General features: G+C 42.0%; 1 protein-coding gene across 2 annotated transcripts in view; it reads right to left on the minus strand.

Moving 5' to 3' along the window:
- LOC126922355 (integrin alpha-PS2) overlaps positions 1-19094 on the minus strand; it is a 74745-nt gene that overhangs the window by 49817 nt on the left and 5834 nt on the right. For both annotated transcript variants that reach the window (XM_050734846.1, XM_050734847.1), the window contains exon 2: positions 3742-3863. In XM_050734846.1, coding sequence (XP_050590803.1) covers positions 3742-3863 — 122 coding nt within the window. The remainder of the gene's footprint in view (positions 1-3741; positions 3864-19094) is intronic.

Genomic DNA, 19094 nt, shown 5'->3' on the forward strand with positions numbered 1-19094 from the left:
ATAATTCAATAGCAATGTTACTCGCAATTAATCGAAAAATTACAAATACGTCGAATAATATTCGATAAATATTCCGAGAAACAGGTCAATGCCAATTTCAATTCGAACGTCCATCCATTACGATAAAGCTATTTTTATTAACGAAAGATCGTTGACTCTTTGTTCGTGACTTTTTAACGCGTTCAATCGACTCGTTTAAATCCTCCATCTGTCAAACACGCTCGTTCGTCTAATTAAAACAAACGATCGACCAAACACAGTGCTTAATAGAGGCAATTATGAATTATCGACGGCGGAGGAACGAACGACGTCGCGATTATCGCGGCCCAATTATTTCGCCGCGCTCATTAAGGGTACGTCAATTAAGCACGCGTTCGCGAGCCGAGGGACGGAGCAACGCGACCTTCCTTGAAGATCTTCAGATGGTATCCGGCAAGAAACGCCGAACCTACGTCCGCGCACGCCCGTAGGTAGAACGACCTTACGGTTTTCTGTATTAGGCAGAGTCGGCTTCTTGCGTGGACGATGGTTCCCGGTATCCCGAGGCGGCTCGCCACGCCACTCCGCAGGGTGTACACCTCGAGGAGTTCCTCCGCGACGAGATGTTCCCTCCAGCACCCGAAGAAGTGACTGACCTCCGGACAGACCCGCGCGAGATACGACTTGCTTCCTCGTACGCACGCGGAATAGCAGATACTCCAACGATTCGAATACTATTGGTTACCAGAGTTCCAGAGATCCGATCGAACTGAATAGACACGACCTTGCAGGCATCGATACCATCCAGCAGCGATACGCAATTGGATTCGAAGTTGAAGGAGATCGAGTGGAACGAAAGGTAAGAACAGCGGAATTAAATCGGGGGTGGTTTTTGATGCGACGAGTTCGACGATTGGCGCGTTGGCAGTGCTTTTGATAATAAATCAAGCGCAATGTCTTATGCGATTGTTATAGTCAGATTGCGGATAGTATTTTCAGTATTATTTTTTCATTTTCGCTTGATAAATTTTCAGGCAGAAACGACTCCGCGCGAGCGGTTATTTTTCACACGGGCATTTTAAAATAGTGATGAGTGAGCGTATGGCCGGATTTACGTGTCGTTCGAGCCGAGCAAACGTTACATTTCGAAAATAGCCACAGTTAGTATCTCGCAACGAAGAAAACAATATTATTGGCCAAAGACTAAAAGCCGGTACGATATTCGTTTATTTTTCACAGTATTCCATGAAATCCACCATGAAAGAAAAACGAATTTTCAGGAACTATAAAATAAAGCTTAAAATGAACGTTTTAACATAAATCGTAGTTGGCTCGCTAACGTTAATAAGAAAAACAAAAGCTGCAATATCTTTTCGAGAGATTCGATAAAACGAAATAAAATACTCGTGGAAAACCACTTAATCTCCATAAAATTAGACCATTTTCACAGCTTCCGAAAAATAAAGAACGGAAACACTGGATATAAATAAAAGAAGTCTCTTGCCAATGCAGCGAATAATCCGAAAAAATCTATTACCAAGGCGTCGAACAAACGACAGACGATATTCCAGCAATCTTCTCTCGCAGAAATACCCATATAATCGCATGGTAACGAAAAATCCGATAAAAATAAATGCGAAAGAAAATGCAACGCGCCTGAATCGCTATTTTATCTCGATCTTGTTCGTACGCGATCGATTCAACCGAACCTCGTCGAGATAAGAGAGAATCGGCACCGGTGATTTCCTGCCGATTGCTTTCGAACAGTCAATTACTTTCGCGCCGGCAAATTACGGGTCCGGAATCGTGCACGATTCACGAGATACGATCGTTACGAGGTGTGTAAGCACGTCTAATTCGCGGCAGCATGATATTCCGCTAATTTGCATCGCGGGCATTAACGTCGACTCTCGCTCCAACATTCTCCGCTGAAACGGAAGATCGTATCGCGGGAGAACGCGCGCGCGCTTCGTCATTATTAATTCGAATGGCTGACCGAGGCTGAGAGATGGAAATTTATGCACGCTCGTGGCTTCGTTCGGTTTTCGCTCTTTTTATTTTTATTGCAACTTGTTCCACTCGGAATTGAGTCATTACGATGTTCTTCTCCTTTTTTCTTCCGTTATGAAATCCTTTTTTCGATCGTACAGATAACGACGACGACGATGATGGACGATCGCTTCCTCGATTAAGGGACAAGATACGACTCTGGTGTGAAAATATTTAATGAAACGGTCTGCTCTTCTAGTTCGAGATTTTCTTCTTTTTTCTTTTTTTCTTTTTTTTTGCCAGATGAGACCCGGCGATAAGATTAAGACGCATTCGGTAAATTTGAGTTTTGATAGGCAGAGTGTAGCTACGTACAGTATGTAGATATTTGCGCAGACATAGTTCTTGTAGTTGGTCCGTTGATTTGCGAGAGAAAGACGATACCAGGCGAAGGGATAGAATTCTCTTGGATTTCCTTTCGTCTTTGCACGACCAATTTTTCGTGCTAGATGTACTTTCTAACGGATGTTCGCTTATATTGTACAACGAAATCTGACTCTTTAGTATTTCGCGTTATTACGAAAGTCTCGCAACAAAAATTCTGAACAAATCAAAAGATCGTGGAATCACCTGTCCTTTACTCGGCAATACGATTTGACTGTACAACGGCTAGTGCGATTTAGTCGGCTCGTAGTTGCTTTCAGAAAAAGGATCGAGGAAACGTTCGAAATCGATACGGTTAGAAGCGATAAACAGTCGAAGCGGTGGAAGGGTCAACGACAGGGTGGGTGGAAAGTCGCCGAGAATAGAACGCTGCTCTACAACCAGTCAGCCGGTTACTTGCCGGTTGCCGAGATTACGAAGCTCCTCGAGGGCTTTGTAAGCGGGTGGAAAGCCAGAATGTGGGTCAGCGACTGCGAACAGCTAGTGGAACACGAGATACGAGCCCTCGTTAGCAACAATGTTCCCGTTGAGGTTACCTTTCAATGCCTCACGGCGGGTACGAGAGTGCAAGTGGAAGAAAGAACCGGAAAACAGATATCGGATTGAGCTACGAAACAAACTACAAGAGTTAATCCGACCATGCTTCCGGCACGCGATAAACTATCCTACGATAAACGATTGCATTTTTCCAAGATCCTTTTCAAATTCAATCGTTCAAACATTCTTCTCCGGACTATGCTAATCTGAAAATTGGTTGATCGACCGTGCCTGCAGCTACCCTGCGATAAGCGACGCTACGTACGATAGCCTTTTCGAGATCTTTACAAAGTTCTTTGTTTAGGTACCTTTCTTTGATCCTTCGTAAACCGCAAGTATACTATACAGGGTCATTTTCCTTAAATACTGCTATAAACCAAACCTCGTTAGAATCGCGATAGTATGGTAATATTTGGTAATTAGAATGTACCAGATACCACGACAGCGCCAAATTTCGAAACGAACGGAGTAGTTTGAATAACTCGAATAATTTATTTAATTGAATGGTTTCGCGATAAAAAATATAACGTATTATTAATATCACATTTGCACGAGAATTGGCATGGAAGAACGCAACGCGTTATCACGAAGTTAAACGTTAAATTGCTCATGCTGCGCAAAATAATGCCAGTATGATAAGATTTCTAATCACGTACGACACTTTGTGAACCTATAAACCTAAATTTATACCGCTTGCTTTATCGCCGTTTTTACGGTTATACAAAATATCGGATATATTTTTCGAAAAAGAAAGTAAGTCAAAGCGAAAAATAATAAATTAATTCTTCTTACCTTTGCTGTCGAAATGGATCAACGTGCATCGGTCATCGGCAGCGATGTCGCATTTGTAAACGGCGCCGCCTCTGTGAACGCCAACTTGAGGAGTTTCGGCCTCCGGTGCACCCACGATCGCCCTGCGAAAAAGGAAACGTATCGAATCAGCCGTGAAATCCTTAAACTCCGACTCGAGAGAACGAAAATCGTACGTTGATAATAAAACGCAGCCGAAACGAAGGCGTTGCGTCATTAGTGCGATGGTTAATGTTAGCTGGTCATCGTTCGATATTCATTATCGTTGAGGAAAGACGATGATGCGAACGTATTTCCGAGATCGAGGTCAGTGGTCACGAGCTATTTTGAACAGTGGCGCAAGAAGTCAGTAACTGATCCGACCAACAGACGAGTTATTAAACCAGGTAACACACTTGCCACCGCAATTTTTATCGGTTTCACGGAACACATTGTTGCTGAGTGCTAATTCCATCGTAGAATGTCGAACATGTAGGTGAAATGTTTATTGAAATCAATTAGATCTTTATCGAGTCAGAGTCGATGAAATAGTAATTGTCAAACGACGATTAGGTCATAATTTAATTTGTTATTTTCTTTAATCTTCTATAGAGCCGTATGGATATATGGCAATAAATATAAATATTTTGGCAATAAATATTCATTGGAATATAACGTCAAAAGTTCATGTTATTCTCCTCTTAAGTGGGTAACCGTTTGGTTCTAAAATTAACGAGGACAATTATCGTCTATAGATGTTCAATTATTTTAACGATCATCATCTTGTGCTCTAAACTACCCATTGTATTTGTTGGCTTAGAATTTAACGACTACTCCGCTTTTCTAATGAACGGCTCTCCGGTTCTAGATTATCGTTGAAATTATCGCAGCAAAAAATCATCGTGAAATATTTGACAAGCTTTTAATATCTCGAAAACTTCTGTCTTACGAATTTGTAATTCGTAAATCGATCGAAAAGCATCGCCAAGAATCGTTCCACATTTCAATCTCGAGGAATCATACAATGATAGTTATCATCTTTCCTTGTACTCGAGAAATGTACGTTTTAAACATTGCACGAGATATCTTCTCTCATTAACTCGTTCGACATTTTTTATTCACGATATCGGAAATTGTGTTAAAAATTAATGAAATACAGCAATGCGAATAATTCCTGATTTTAATTTAATCACACGTAGTGCTTTATTAAATACTTCTCCTCTTTTAATAAGTCTATTTTTAATTTAAACATTCCACGTTACCTCGTTAAAAACATTATCAAAAACACGTAATTTCCGGCGATTCGTGGCAGAGTACAATCATCGCGCGTTATCATCGAATCTTGACGTCTGGACGTAGGCGTGTGCACACAATATGAAGATTGCTAGCCGAGGTAATAGATCGTATAATTACCCTAAAAGGGTGTGTCGGTCTTAGGGTTGTACTTAAAATTACCATGACCTATAACACCACGTGATTAATACCACCTGTACACAGATGAATTTTACAACGTCAAACAACGTATTGGGATAGATAAGAAGTCATTTGTTATTCTTATCTTCTATAAATAATCAATATCGTTGAGATACACGTAAGAGAGGCAAAGTGCTGAGTGAACAAACAACGCGATTTCTAAAGCAGCCTTGCTCTTATATCCTGGCTTGCCTTGAACTTTTCCGAATAAAAATTTCTTTACTCTGCGCGTAATTGTGCAACAATTAAATTTTATCGCGATGAAGATTATTATACGAAAAAATAAAATTAATAAAAGTCAGGATATCAGATACTTTTCGCGTGTTTAGTTTCTCGTTCGATAAAATTTAACGATGATCTCTAAAGTCGAAAATACGGGGGAGCAATTAAATCAGAAGTTACGTATTTGATATTAAATTTGAAGAGAATCGTCTCAACTCACGAGGCATAAAGCACTTCTGATAAAGAAAAATGACTTTCGAATACGTAGTTGTATTGCCGCAGGCTGATAAATGATGCGTAGCGTTTTATCGTCGAACAATGGATGAAACTGACGGAGAAAACGTTCGTTTCGTTGAATTTCACTTTGGGATAAAGACTCGGTTCTTTACTATGAGCAAAAGCAATATCATAAATTTCTCTCTCGCCACGTTAATAATTATCTCTGAGTAAAAATAACGCGATCTAGAAAGCTTCCTCGAATAAATAATTATCTCGCGTGCAAACAATGAAACAGAATCCTTTCAAGTCCACAAATGTGCAAAGTATTTTATCGTTAAACACCGACCTAGAAACATTCGTTCCGTTTCTATGGATGAAAAGAAGCTCCGTTCGAACTTTCGTAGAGGCGCTTTAAAGGAACTGAGACTCTTTTGTCGGGAAGATCATCGTCGTCTCCGTTCGAGGCGTAAAAATGCCACCGTTTACAGGGCAACCTTGGCATACTCCAGCTCCTAGGCTGCAGTCACAGTGTAGGTAAAACTCGCATACGCGTGCAGAGGCGCGTTAACAACGGCTGCAGCGACGATTATGCGAGTTATGCAAGTGATTCGCAAGTCTACGCAACTCGCCGCCGGAATTGCCATGTGTCGTTTTGATAAGAACAAACGGTAACCAGCAATGAACAGGGACGAATCAATTAACGCGTTGAATCCTTTGACGAAGATCTCCAGCTTTCGCGGTTCCTCTTATCCGAACGAATCGTTCTACTTCCCAGCAAACGAAATTATTCTACGATGTAATCGCGAAATTTGACGCATTTGATCCGTTGCGACGAGCAAATGGAAAATCATTTTCATCACGGAGGGTCGTTATCCAACGAAATTCGATCCATTTACGACCTCGATGTCCAATGGATTCGCGGACACGCCGCGTTAATAGCAACCGTGGGTCGAACCTGACGAGGACTTAAGCTCGCCCACTCTATTTTTTTCTGCAATCGTGAGGAACTGCAGTCACCGATATGTGACGCATGCACCAGAACAGGAATGCAGGGGCGAACCGGTCGCACAGGATACCGCGAATACAAACGTTTAGAAATCCTTCTTTTCTCTCGCTATCGTCAACCTTTTCGCCTTTTTTCTCTCCAAAGATAATTTAATAATTTACCTTTATCCGTGTGCCTTTTAGCGATTCTAGCAATTACTCGATTACATCCGCGCAACTTTTCGCAAAAAGTTCTAAAATTCGCAGCTAGAGTCGTTCGTCAAAAAATCTATCTTTCCACTTTTCCGTTTGCCGACCTGTCCGAAGGTTTTTATTTTTAGTAAATACGAGTTCATTTGTCGATCGATACCCTACGCGATTACCCTACGTGCTCAACATATACAGGTTCCCCGGTGTATTACGTTCAATTACTTAATAATACCTGATTAAGAAAATTATTTTCTTCCTTTTAGCATATTTCTCGATAAAAACCACTTTTCCTGGTTTTTAAAGTTTGTATGTTTTATTTTTATTACCATAGTGTCTCGCTTGGCTTGCTCGCTTCTCTTAATTTAATATTCGCTTGCCTCTGCAATATTTATTTCCCCTTTGCCCGTTAAATGCTAGTACCGTTATCAGTCGTCACGAACAGGATTCGACGATAGAACATTCAGGTGTGTCAATCTCGCGGATAGTCGTGACAGTAGGCGGTAAAGATGGTTCGTAGCAAGCGGCAGGTTAAGCGAGGACAAGCAACCTGACATCGAGGGAAAGTTGAAACGCGTTGATTTATACAATGTCGATCCAGTTTGGAGAACAATTTAGATTCTTTTTTATTCGATGCCCGCTGGATCCAGTCTTTATACGGCTGACGATAAAAATGACAGGTTACAAACCTCGGATCGCTATTTCAGATCGTTCGGTACAGGTTTCGCGTCTGGATACAGCTTCTTGTTTCCTAAAGATTTTATACAGGGTGCGGCCGAAAGTATCGTATAAGTGGACAACGGTATAATCGACGAGTTACAAGTTGCGAGTTATAGACTTCTGTTGCACGAACACCTTGTACGATTCTACGATTTTAGTTCGGCGATCGGTATAATTTGCCATATGTCCATGTACATAGATGGACGCGCGGATACAGACAGCTGCGCTCCGTGTTTCAAACTCGACGATTTTCAATGATTTTTACGGTACAGTTTCAAGGAAGATCGCAAACCCATTTCTCAAATTTGCGGTGATTGAAAAACATGTGCGGATGCGTGTGCAATATGTTCGATCGTCTCAGATTTATTGGATGCTGAAGCCGCACTACGTGCTAATGAAAGCCTGCAGCTGCACCGACAAACGCGCAGGTGCAGTGATTTAGCATCTTCTAAATTAGCTCGAAAAACGATTCGTGAGTGCGCTTGGCTCGTGAATTTTGATGGAAACTCCCGGTCTGAAGAAATATCCTTGCTTTTAAGTAGAATTTTGTTGCTCGAAATACGCTTTGATCTTCGGTTTTATTTTACTTAATATCTGTAACGATCGCGAAACTCCTGTGAGATTCTGTGTAGAAAATATATAACGGAGGTGGTCTCGTCGTAGCAACGTCGCCTTGTCTATGAGAAAGGAATAGAGAGAACAGTACGAAGATCCAAACGCACGGACGACGCTAAAATAACACAGTAGCTACTGACATACCGATCCTAACGAGCGTGAAGCTGCAAACGACTCAATAACATCATATCGCCACAGAGCACTTAATTCGATCGGAATTTCAATTACGACCAGCAAAAAGGAACGGGGGCACACGGGAGTCTTTTCTCCGTGAAGTCGACTGGTTGAATAAATCAACAGTGAACGCGTAACCTATGAAAACACTCGATGCCTGCTGGCAATCAACATCTATGACTACATCAACGAATCAATAAATAAATCAATCAAGAGATCGAGGCAACGATCGAGCAAGAAACTTCTAACAAATTACGAGAAAGCTAGTGCCCGGTGTCGATCTTGTTTAAAAGCCAGCGTAATCGTGCTTTTCAATTATTTATTCTAGTCGTATCTATCCGTGATTCGTGACGAAATTCCTCGTAGAACAGCTACAAGCAGATTATGTAAGAAACTTTAAAAGCATCGATGTAGAAATCTGATTTGGAAATTTGCGAATGGAGTGGATTTAGCGTAAAATGCGAATTCAATTGGACGAAGCACGTAGTTCCATTTTCGTCGCAAATACTACGAACTTTTCAGCCAATTCGACGTTTATATCCGACAGTTTCCTAATCTCAGAAATCGCGAAAGTAACAGAAGTCTGTCTAAGCAAGATTTCGCAAGAACACGGTTCCGTATTTCTCTCGTGATCCTCCCGCTTTCCCTGGCGATGTTTCTCACGCATCTCGCGGCGCGTATAAATTTGTCGCCGATTCGCCGCGTTTTCAGCGATCAAAGCCGGAGATTGGACGGGACGGACGGGTCTCGTTGCCGCGAATGGAGCCGTCCGATTTTGCCAAATACGGCGATTACAAATGCGCGTCTGTCGCGTCGCGATATAAGTCAATACGACGGCCTCGCGTGCCGCGAAACCAAAGGGACGCCGATGTTCGGCCGGCTCTCTAATTCATGCACGGCCGCGATTTTTCCGTGCGATACGCGCCGCTATTTTTACGCCACCGTCGTTGTCCGTTCGCGCAAAAGGCCACAACCTGTCCCAGCGATACCTCTTCGTCCAGCAACGATGGATTTATTTATTGGCCCATTGAAGCGTTCGTGCACGCTCATTGCGCCCATGCGCGAAAAAAAGACCTCTCCTGTGTATAAAATACGCTTCGTACTGATTTACGGGGCTGAGACGGATGGTCTTATTCGTGATTTAGGGACCACAACGAGGTGAATCCGATTGGTAGCTCTCTAAGATGCTTAATTTGAATTTTATGGTGTTTAATTTAAGGGAATGCTGAGTTTCGATTGTCATAGACAGCGCACGGCTGTTATGCTGTTATATGCCAAGGTTGAAGGAGATCTAGTCTCAAAGAGCAAAGCATGCGAACGATGACAATTCGAATAACAAAGATTCTACTGCATTTCAACGCTATGCGTGGGTGTCGCGTGAAACAATGGAAGTTTTGCAGCCTCCGCGTAGACCGATCACGTAGATTCAAGACCAAGCACGATGGATAATCGATACTTGTTTCGTTTAATCGCATGTCCGCCAAAGTTCGATCCGACGATAGCGATCAGTGTATTAAAATAAATTGAGTCGTAAAAGAAACCCGTAGGAGAAAGATCTGAATTTTGACAATGGGTCGAATAATTATGTCTTTTTCTAAAGGAAAGACTTGATTCGATCTAGCCTTCAGCTGCAGCGATGTTGAATATCTGCATCCGAATATACGTTCTATCGTAGAGAAAGGAACATTTAATTCACCGACTTCCTTCCGTCACAACTGTCATAATCAAACAGAAATCCGTGTATGCGCATAAAGAATGACGATTGTAATGCAACCTTGGTATTTCAAGCCGGAAATCACGTAACACTTTAAGTCCCTACAAAGGGAAGTGCCTTCTATAGGCCCGTGAAAAGCATCCGACACGTCACGTAAAATCTGATATCCTCTCTTATGATGAATTTCATTCACAATCAGTTAGGCTTGTCATTTTTTTCAAAAGGATAATTGAAAGGTAATTTCCTTTATCTCGGTTTGTTTCAATATTTTTCTCACTAGATGATCGTTCTTTAAAAATTAACTACCAATAAATAATTTATTATTGCTATTACATAGAAGTTTCACCGACGCATTCAACGTATATCTCCAATAAGAATTCTTATCGTTATTTTAGAACACGTCATAGAAAGTTTTAGATATACGTAGATTAAGCAGAAATTATAGATTATCCGTTAATAGTTGTCCGTGAAGAATCGTCTATCGTACCAAGCGAGTGTAGTGTAGCGTAGTGACTGCAGTATTTATCGCTAAAGAGATAGAAGACAGCTGGAAGTGAGAACATACCCGATTTTTGGAATGAACGCTCGATTAAGGTGTAGAGTTCAGCGAACTCGTGATGTTCCCGTGGAGCGTACATATGGTAATGAGCATGTGCGTGCTAGGAAATTTAAAACCAGGTAGAAGACGCCTTCCGCGCGATATGTACATGCAACTCGGTTGCATTATCGCTGAACAGAACGAAATTCCGTTGAAACAGCTGTGTCGAATTGTTGCGAAATTTCTTCCTCAGGCTAGTGCGAATATCTCGACGAGATTCTAATGAACTCGAGTAAAACGGTCGTGCAATAAAACACGACACGCTCAACGATGGAATTAATTATAATGTCATTCGCGCTACGTATCGGATATTTATAACACTGACAATTCCACGAACTGATCTTATTAATTACGATCTCGTAAAGCGCCAGTACGAATCGATATTTTCGATGAATTAAAAGGCAAACAACAATCTATAGAAACTTGTACAATCATATAGAAATTATTATACGATATATATGCTTGTGATAATTGGGAAAAAATATCCCTATCAGAAAGCTCGTGATCGATACTTTCTCTGAATAATGCAGTGAAGAGAATCGCAAAGTACGAGGGGGTTGAACACCCCCATGGCCTACTTTTCCAAACATGCCAATTCAACGAGAGATTTCGCAAGTCTTCTCGTTCGATTTCAAATGGACATGGATCGTTCTAAAGTTCCATTGTGCAACCGGAATTTAGGGACACGCAACGCGCGCGTCTTGACGCGCGATCAATCGATGACGCAAGTGGAACGAAGGCGTATCGACGTCGAGGCTCTCTGCTACTTTATAAGGAGCACCACCTCACTGACGCTCGCGACTTTCACTGTGAGCGAAGCTTCGATCACCCGAAGCGAAATCGCACGTACACGAGCGTGCCGGGTCAGTCGATGTACGAGCGTTGATTTATGAAACAGCTGACGCGAAGGGTGGCTCTTTCTGTTCGCCATAGAGGGCGAATCCTCGCGGGGAAAAAGAATCTCATTCATTTTCAAATTTCGTTTGGAACATTATTCTGCGAGTAACATGCGACGTCGCCTCTTGGGACCGACAGCGAAGCTTGAATTTTGTATTTCCACTGAACTACAAATGAACTTTCTGAAACATGCTAAGAATTTTAAAGTTAGATTTAACTAAAACTAAACCAAAACTACGATTTAACGCAACACCTAGAAGTCGGCGGAGAATAAATTTCGGCAGGTGACTAATTACATATTCAGCTGTTAATCGCGCATACATAATATGCACAGTTATCGGAACGCATCGCCACGCGCGGATTGTATTCTAATTAAACGCCGACAAAGAGAAAATTTCCGGGTGCGTGGTAATCCCTCGACAGGAAATATCAGCGCTAAATTGGAATTTTAATGTTCTTCTAGACATACGACAAGAAAAACAATTTCATACGTGACAGTCGAAAGCCTGCAACCCCAAACTTCTTTGTGTCCAATTCTCGCTAAAACTTTTTCAAGTAAAATTGTACCGACGCCACTACATATTTACCGCAAAAGATCGCTTGGAAACTTTCTAATCGCCGTATAATCTGAGAAATCTTCGCGATTCAATTAAAATTTAATTACCATACAATTTTCATAAATAATTACCATACGTTTATTCCAAAGTAAATATCAAACCATATTGATCCCGCGACCAATGATCACGAATTCTTACGAAATTAGCCGCGTATCGAATTTCATGGAGGAAAAAAATATGGCTTTCCTTTCTAGGATCGCAAAGTCTTCGACTCTATCTCGGTCACGAGCAATTATAGATCCAATTGAACATTCCTCGAGCGTAATTTACATCTGGCGGTAGTATAAGCATGCGAGGCGGAACGTACGACTGTCTTTGAATGAATTCAAGGCCACTAAGCGGCTTCGATTAGCGATCAAGATTAACTGTGTCTCGTTCTTGTGTGAATTTACAATTCACTCGTGTCATTCGTATAAATAAAAACGCAACCACTCGCACTCGTCTCGTAAAATTCCCTTCAGTTTGGTAGTTTCGAGTACAGTTTAAGATTTATCGCGAGCAAAAATTAAGCCTTCGACGTGGTTGAACGTTAACATCGTTCAATGGGGAATTAAGCGAGTATTTAATTCCGAGAAAGTTACATAAAAGAGCCGGATGAAATAATTTCTTTCGTCTTGGAAATCTTAGAATCTCACGACCTTTGATCGCGTTTCTTACTGTAAGTATACGCCGTACGATATTGACGAATTTACGATTAAAATTTTCATAACGAGCGTTGAAAAGATCCAAGAGAGGCAAACAGGAATTTAGCGACTTTCGTTTCCATCGATCTGTACGTGTTCAAGCGACTCTTCTAGATAAGCAGACACGGATAGCCGAGACTGGTCGAAAGACGTGCACGTGGACACCAGACTTGGCAAAAATCGTGAAATCTCGACGTTCGCATTGGTCACGTTCGAGACCTTGCGAATTCATACGTTCCTCTGTTATTGTTCTTATCAGACAACTGTTTACTCGATTACATCAGCCTCGTTGCTAATAAAAGATATCTGCATGGTAAACGCTCGCAGTTTCTCCGAACCAGACTTTAAACAAGCCACTTCGTCTCGGAACAGAAAAGATTTTTGTTACTCGAGCTTTAAAAATTGTTTATCGTTTCGTGGAAAATCTGCCTGATCTATACCGTCCTCTAAACAATATTTTCCTCTGTTGTTTTTTAGTATCCTTAGTACTACGATCTTTTCTAATTCTGGTAAAACGAAAATATGTTATTTTAATTGTAATTTGTTTTATTTATTATTCGAATATTTTCATTTTATCATCACGATAATTAGCTAAAATAAAAGAGAACGGAATGGCGGCGAGACGGAAGGAATGCAATAAATCGTACAATTGTGGCGTTGCATTGTCGTGCGATAAATAAGTGGCTGCGATGCACACGATCGAGAATAGAGAGTCGCATTCGTAGCTCGTAGGCAACGAGATCAATCACGAAGGGAACTGGGTCTGGACGAGCAGATTAATTGGTCGATCTTAATCGCATTAATAAAACAACGAATTAATCAGAATCGTCTCATCTGCGGTTACGATGCAACGACCCACTTCCATACGCGGTGTACGAACAATGCAACAGCAATTGCGTACGTATGTGACATCTCTTATGGTATTGTCTATCTGGCTTATCAGATTCGAACGAATCCAGCTACGGAATTTTATCGCTGATTTCGAAGAAGCTTCTTCGTCCGTCTCGAGAAAGCGTACGTTCCTTCCGTATTCCTAATCGGGAAATTGGATGAGCGATTAAAAATAACTGGAAATGAAACCATAGTAGACTTACGCTTTTACATCCGAACACCTACTCATCAAATATTCTATTATAGTTGTACGATTGGTCTTATTTTACTTATTTGATCTTTGCCTCTTTCCATTTCGTTCTTCAAATTTATTTCTCACCCCAATTACTCCTTACTGTTCATAAATTCCATTTCTCCCTTTTGCTTACTTTCCTTCTCTCGTATTTCTATTTTTTCAAATTTTCGAATTTCTCCGCTTTCCAGTGTCTACTTTCCAATCGTATACGTTGCTGCGGAAGATTACACAAATTTTCGAATTCAGCTGCGTAAACACAGGAACGAGTTGCTCGATCCAGCAGCGTTCAATCGATTATAACAAGGATAGTTGGAGAGAGGAACTGTAAATCATCGTACGGGCGCCCATAAAATGGGTTTCCCGGTCTTCGAGCCACGTTCGTCTTACTGACGGAACTCGGCAGCACACTGAGGAAACATGTGTTGCGCCAAGTCTGCCGAATAACAATGCAATTTCGTCGGGAAGGCGCGTAAGTGCGAGCTTTTCGTTGCCATATGGTGGACAGAACAACTGGTAGTATTCGTGGAATAGACACGGAACGGTCGGAAGACACGAGACCGAAACGACACGCTGCAGATTTCTAATGACAAGCTGTGGCCTCGGACAGACTGACGGAAGTCGGGGAAAACCAGAATTTCCACGAACGTCGGATTATACCGTACAAATTTTGGAAACATGTGATCGAACCTTCCGAGCCCAAAACTAATCGCCAAGGATCTAACATTCAGAGCCTATCTACCGTTTCAAAATCCATCGTATCTGCTGAAAGTTTCAGAATTCCTTATTGCTCGTAGAAACAGCATCGATCCCACGGCATGCAGCTAAACGATATATCATTACAGCCATTCGGACGATAATCTCATTGTTTTAGGTTTCGAACGGCAGTATGGCATGCAGGGCGATAGAAATAGTTCTGGACACACCTACGCGGTGATTCTATTCGCTGTGTTTACAGCACATAACACGTACGGCTTGGATATTCCCGTGTCGACAGTCACAGGCCGCAATGGTGATTTCAACCGTATCGTGAATCACTCGGTAGCACCGTACGTGATACCGACACGCGATACTCGCTGTCAATTCGTGTTACGTCGACGACCCCCGTGTGTCGGTGATCCACGAATTGCTATAAAAACCGCGACGAAGCATCCTGTGTGCGACCTACGTCTGCACGTACGCCATCGATCCACGTGGGTGCTTCGAGACGAATCGCCACGCCGTAATTACAACGTTCGCCTGTCTTTTGGTGATTTACCTTCGACGATCGGATCGCGATGGTCGCGTGATAAACACGAGTTTTAATTATTGCCACAAAGTCTCAGACTCGCTTTTTTACAACAGCCTGTATACGCAGATTTCATGGTACTACGTTAAAACTTGTTTCGAATAAAAATTGCATCTGTGAAAATTAATCAAACCGTATTTACTTTTACACGCTACCAATTACACGTTGGCCGATCGATTAGGTCCGATCGATTCATTCGTTATACGGAACTTGGAAAAAAGGCAATAATAAATAACGGAGGGATTTAATAACAGCCATTCGACTCTAAGGTGGTCGGAAATGCGCTTCTAAATCACTTAACGAGCCGTTTCAATTGCACTCTCACGTTGCCAATGCTTAATGACTTTCACGTACGAGTCATTACGTCACTCACGTCACTAGGAAACGAGCTGCGCTACGCACGTGACGTAAAAATCGCGTAAACACACACTGGCGGTCATCTGTTAAGTCACGTTTAGCAGAGTAGCTTCGAGAATAATTACGGAACATCAGCTGGCAACGATTAATTACGGAAACCGAGTGTGCTTCTCCGTGGATTAATTCGTGTAATGGAAAAAATACTTGCGAAGGAGTAATTAATTTCGGGTGTATCAAATTTTTGCCTACAACGAGTCTTGATTGAAGTTTTATTTTTTACCTTACTACTGTGGAAATTTTACTGTTGTAAAATTATACGAAGCGAAAATACGAAAGAAAATAATTTGCAAGCGAAGCAGTGTTTTCTAATTGTCAACCTCATCTTGCGGACTTTCATACGCGGCAAAAAAGAATTATAGATGTTCGTTAAAAAAGATTAAGGCCATCTCCGTAATATAAGATTTATTACAATCCTTGAACAATGATTCGAGGTACCGCCCTACGTACAAAAAGCCATCAAACTTTCTCCAAACTTTTCTTCCATACGCCGCTCATTATCAAAAATTCAAAACTCAAAAATAAAAAGAAGAAAATACAAATTTACGTGACCGAAATTGCTTGCCGTATCGTCGTTCGAACACGTCAATTACACGATTATACGCAATCTCTGTATTTTTAAATGTTCGCACGAACATCGCCGATACAGCCGCGGAATGTGAAATGAAAAACATTGCTCGTCCGAACGCATTCGCATTAAACGTGACGTTAAAAGTTAGCAATCGGAACGAACGAATAATGAAAATACGTGGTATCGTTAAAAATTTCGTATTCCACGTTGGGCTCTCGAGACTGCACACGGCGCACGACGAGAAGAAACCAGAGGCAAAGCAGTAACTCATTTGAAGAAGGTTTCTTTTTTCCTTTATTCCTAGCAGCTTCTCCAGCTGGCCCTGCAGCCGCGTGCAAACGTGTCGCTCACGTGTGTAAGAGCATTTGCACACGTGTTTGCATGCGTCCAGGTAAAGGTAATAGGCCCGCGGCTGTCGGTTCTCTTCTGGATAATGACACGGCAAGAGCTTCGGGCACGTGCCTCACGCGATCCTCATTATCTCCATTCCCCTCTTCTTCCTCTCTTTCTCGCTCTTTGCTCTTTTTCTTCCCTTTCCTCGGCGAAGTTTGTACACCTTCCTTTCTATGTATTTTGTCGATTCACCGCATCGGTTACGGCTGTTCGAGGATATCGAATCGTTCGTTGGCTGCAAACGATTGTTGCATCGTTGGCACACGCAGTTCGCCTCCCGTGATTAATTATAGCGATGAATATGTGTGTTTAAGAGTAATTAAAACGTCGACTCTCTGGATCTTTTGGCGAAGTACTCTTCAAGAAATTAAGCGCTGGAGTATTATTCTCTTTAACGGTGCTTTCGCGCGATCGTACCTACTTTAGCGATAGAATTCGATCAAACTATCGCCAATCCTGTAATTCGTGATACGATGGCTCGCGATCTACCAATTACTCGCGACTTGTACCTTACGAGAATCTGTTCTACTCGTTTACACAGCGCAGAATAGTCTCGTAATCCGATCGATCGCTTGTCGATTTCACGATATTATCGACGCAAAAACAGCGTACGATCTTTCTTTTCGACGTAATAAAAAATCGAACGCCAACGAGATACGAGCATAAAATCCACGAAGCAGAAAGCAAATAGAGAAATGGAAGCAGAGAAGGGAAGGAGGGAGAGAAAGAAAAGTCGGGATCGTCAAGATCCATCAATATCAACGCCAGCTCGACGCGAATCGATAATCGATTGGAAGGTGTGCCAGGTATGCAGAGGTGGGCGGTCAGCACGAGGTCTGAAGACCGATGGGAGAATAAAAAGCGATGAATAACGCGCTGTCTTAGGTGGATCCTTGTACTTAACTCGACTGAAAGATCACCGTGCTCACGATCGTTCGCGGCTACCGTTTAAATCTTCGTTTACATTGCACTCCGGGGATCGTTCCTCCGCACACGATCATCGTACATCATCCTTTTATTGCGCTACGAGGCACGAGCGCGCGTTTCGCGCCGGATGCGTCGAAAAATTAAGACCAAAGTCCACAGTCCCCCTGTACTTTTGTATTAGAAAGACTCTTTCTTTCGGACTTAAAATGGCAGTTTAAGAAGATCACGAGAACAAAGATGGTATAGTTTGCACGGCAATTACTCAGAAGCGGAAAGCGCGCCGATCTATTCTGACTTTCGTTTTGTTTCGTTTCGCCGACCGGAAACAGGAAAATTGAATCCTCGTTTCCTCTGCCATCGACACGCTTCGTAAGCACCAAATTCGAACGAACGTGACTGAGATACAGCGGACGTTAGCGGGACGAAAGATTTCACGAAGAGCTTAGCCGTGGAAAACGTCTGAAACGATCGCGTACGATGTATCGGAGCAACGTCACGAGAGAATGATCAAAGTCGATGAAAAATAAGCGAAACAGATTTTCTGTAATCTTCCTTCTGCTTATTTCATCCTACACATTATGTAATCTTGTTTTGCAAGTTTGCTCTTTAATGGGTTAACAAACGGCTCATTGTCAAAGAATATTTCTATGGACGACACGTTACCAATGTCGTTGTGGAAACGTCAGCCGTTTGGAGCATATTAAGAATCGACAGTGAAATAAACAGGAAGAGAAAATACGTAGATACCACGAAATTTTCTACGCTGCCAGAATCTCGAACGACCGGCACGTTGCAAATCGTGGCAAGGTCTTATCACGTGGAGGCGGACTGTGATAAGGAGCACATGCTTCCCGGAATTCTCGGCGAAAAATCTGACCGGCGTATAATAGAAATTCAACAAAGGGGGAAACTAGTTTTGCTTCGAAGAAAGCATCCGTCGGTATAACGTATCTGCGCGAGTTGGATAATTAATTCGATCAGCGAAGACGAAGAAAAAGAAAGGAGAGCGGGGTCTTATCAGTCTCTCGTCTCGACGCTGTGGCAGAAACTTTTATCATCTATTCGAATACGAAGCGTGTCTTCGTTCGTGAAATATGTAATTTTTATATTTAGCATACGGCTCGAACCGCCGGTTTCGATACGAGTAATCGAATCTGGGCGAAAAAGGAGAAAAATCGTGCAGCTACGACGAAACTTTTCTTTTCCTTCTTTTTCTATCTTTCCCCATTTTTTTCTCTTCCTTAATCCTTTCTCATTGTCTTCCTCTTTCTCCTCGTTCTTTTGTTTTCCTTTCCCTTAAATCTTTTATTCCTACCTCCCTTTTATTCGTACTTTGCTTCTTCCTTTTTCTTTTGCCTTGGCCCCTTTCTTTCCTTATTCTTCCTTACCTTCTTCTTTTTCTTAGTAAATAAGGAGATCGTGAGTCAAGACCGAGTCGCGGACAACGATAGGCTGACTCATAATTCGGTTCGGAGGAAGCATTTCGTAGGATCATCGCGTTGAAAAATATACATGAG

This window comes from Bombus affinis, chromosome 12 (genome assembly GCF_024516045.1).
Source record: "Bombus affinis isolate iyBomAffi1 chromosome 12, iyBomAffi1.2, whole genome shotgun sequence".
In the NCBI taxonomy this organism is placed as follows: domain Eukaryota; kingdom Metazoa; phylum Arthropoda; class Insecta; order Hymenoptera; family Apidae; genus Bombus; species Bombus affinis.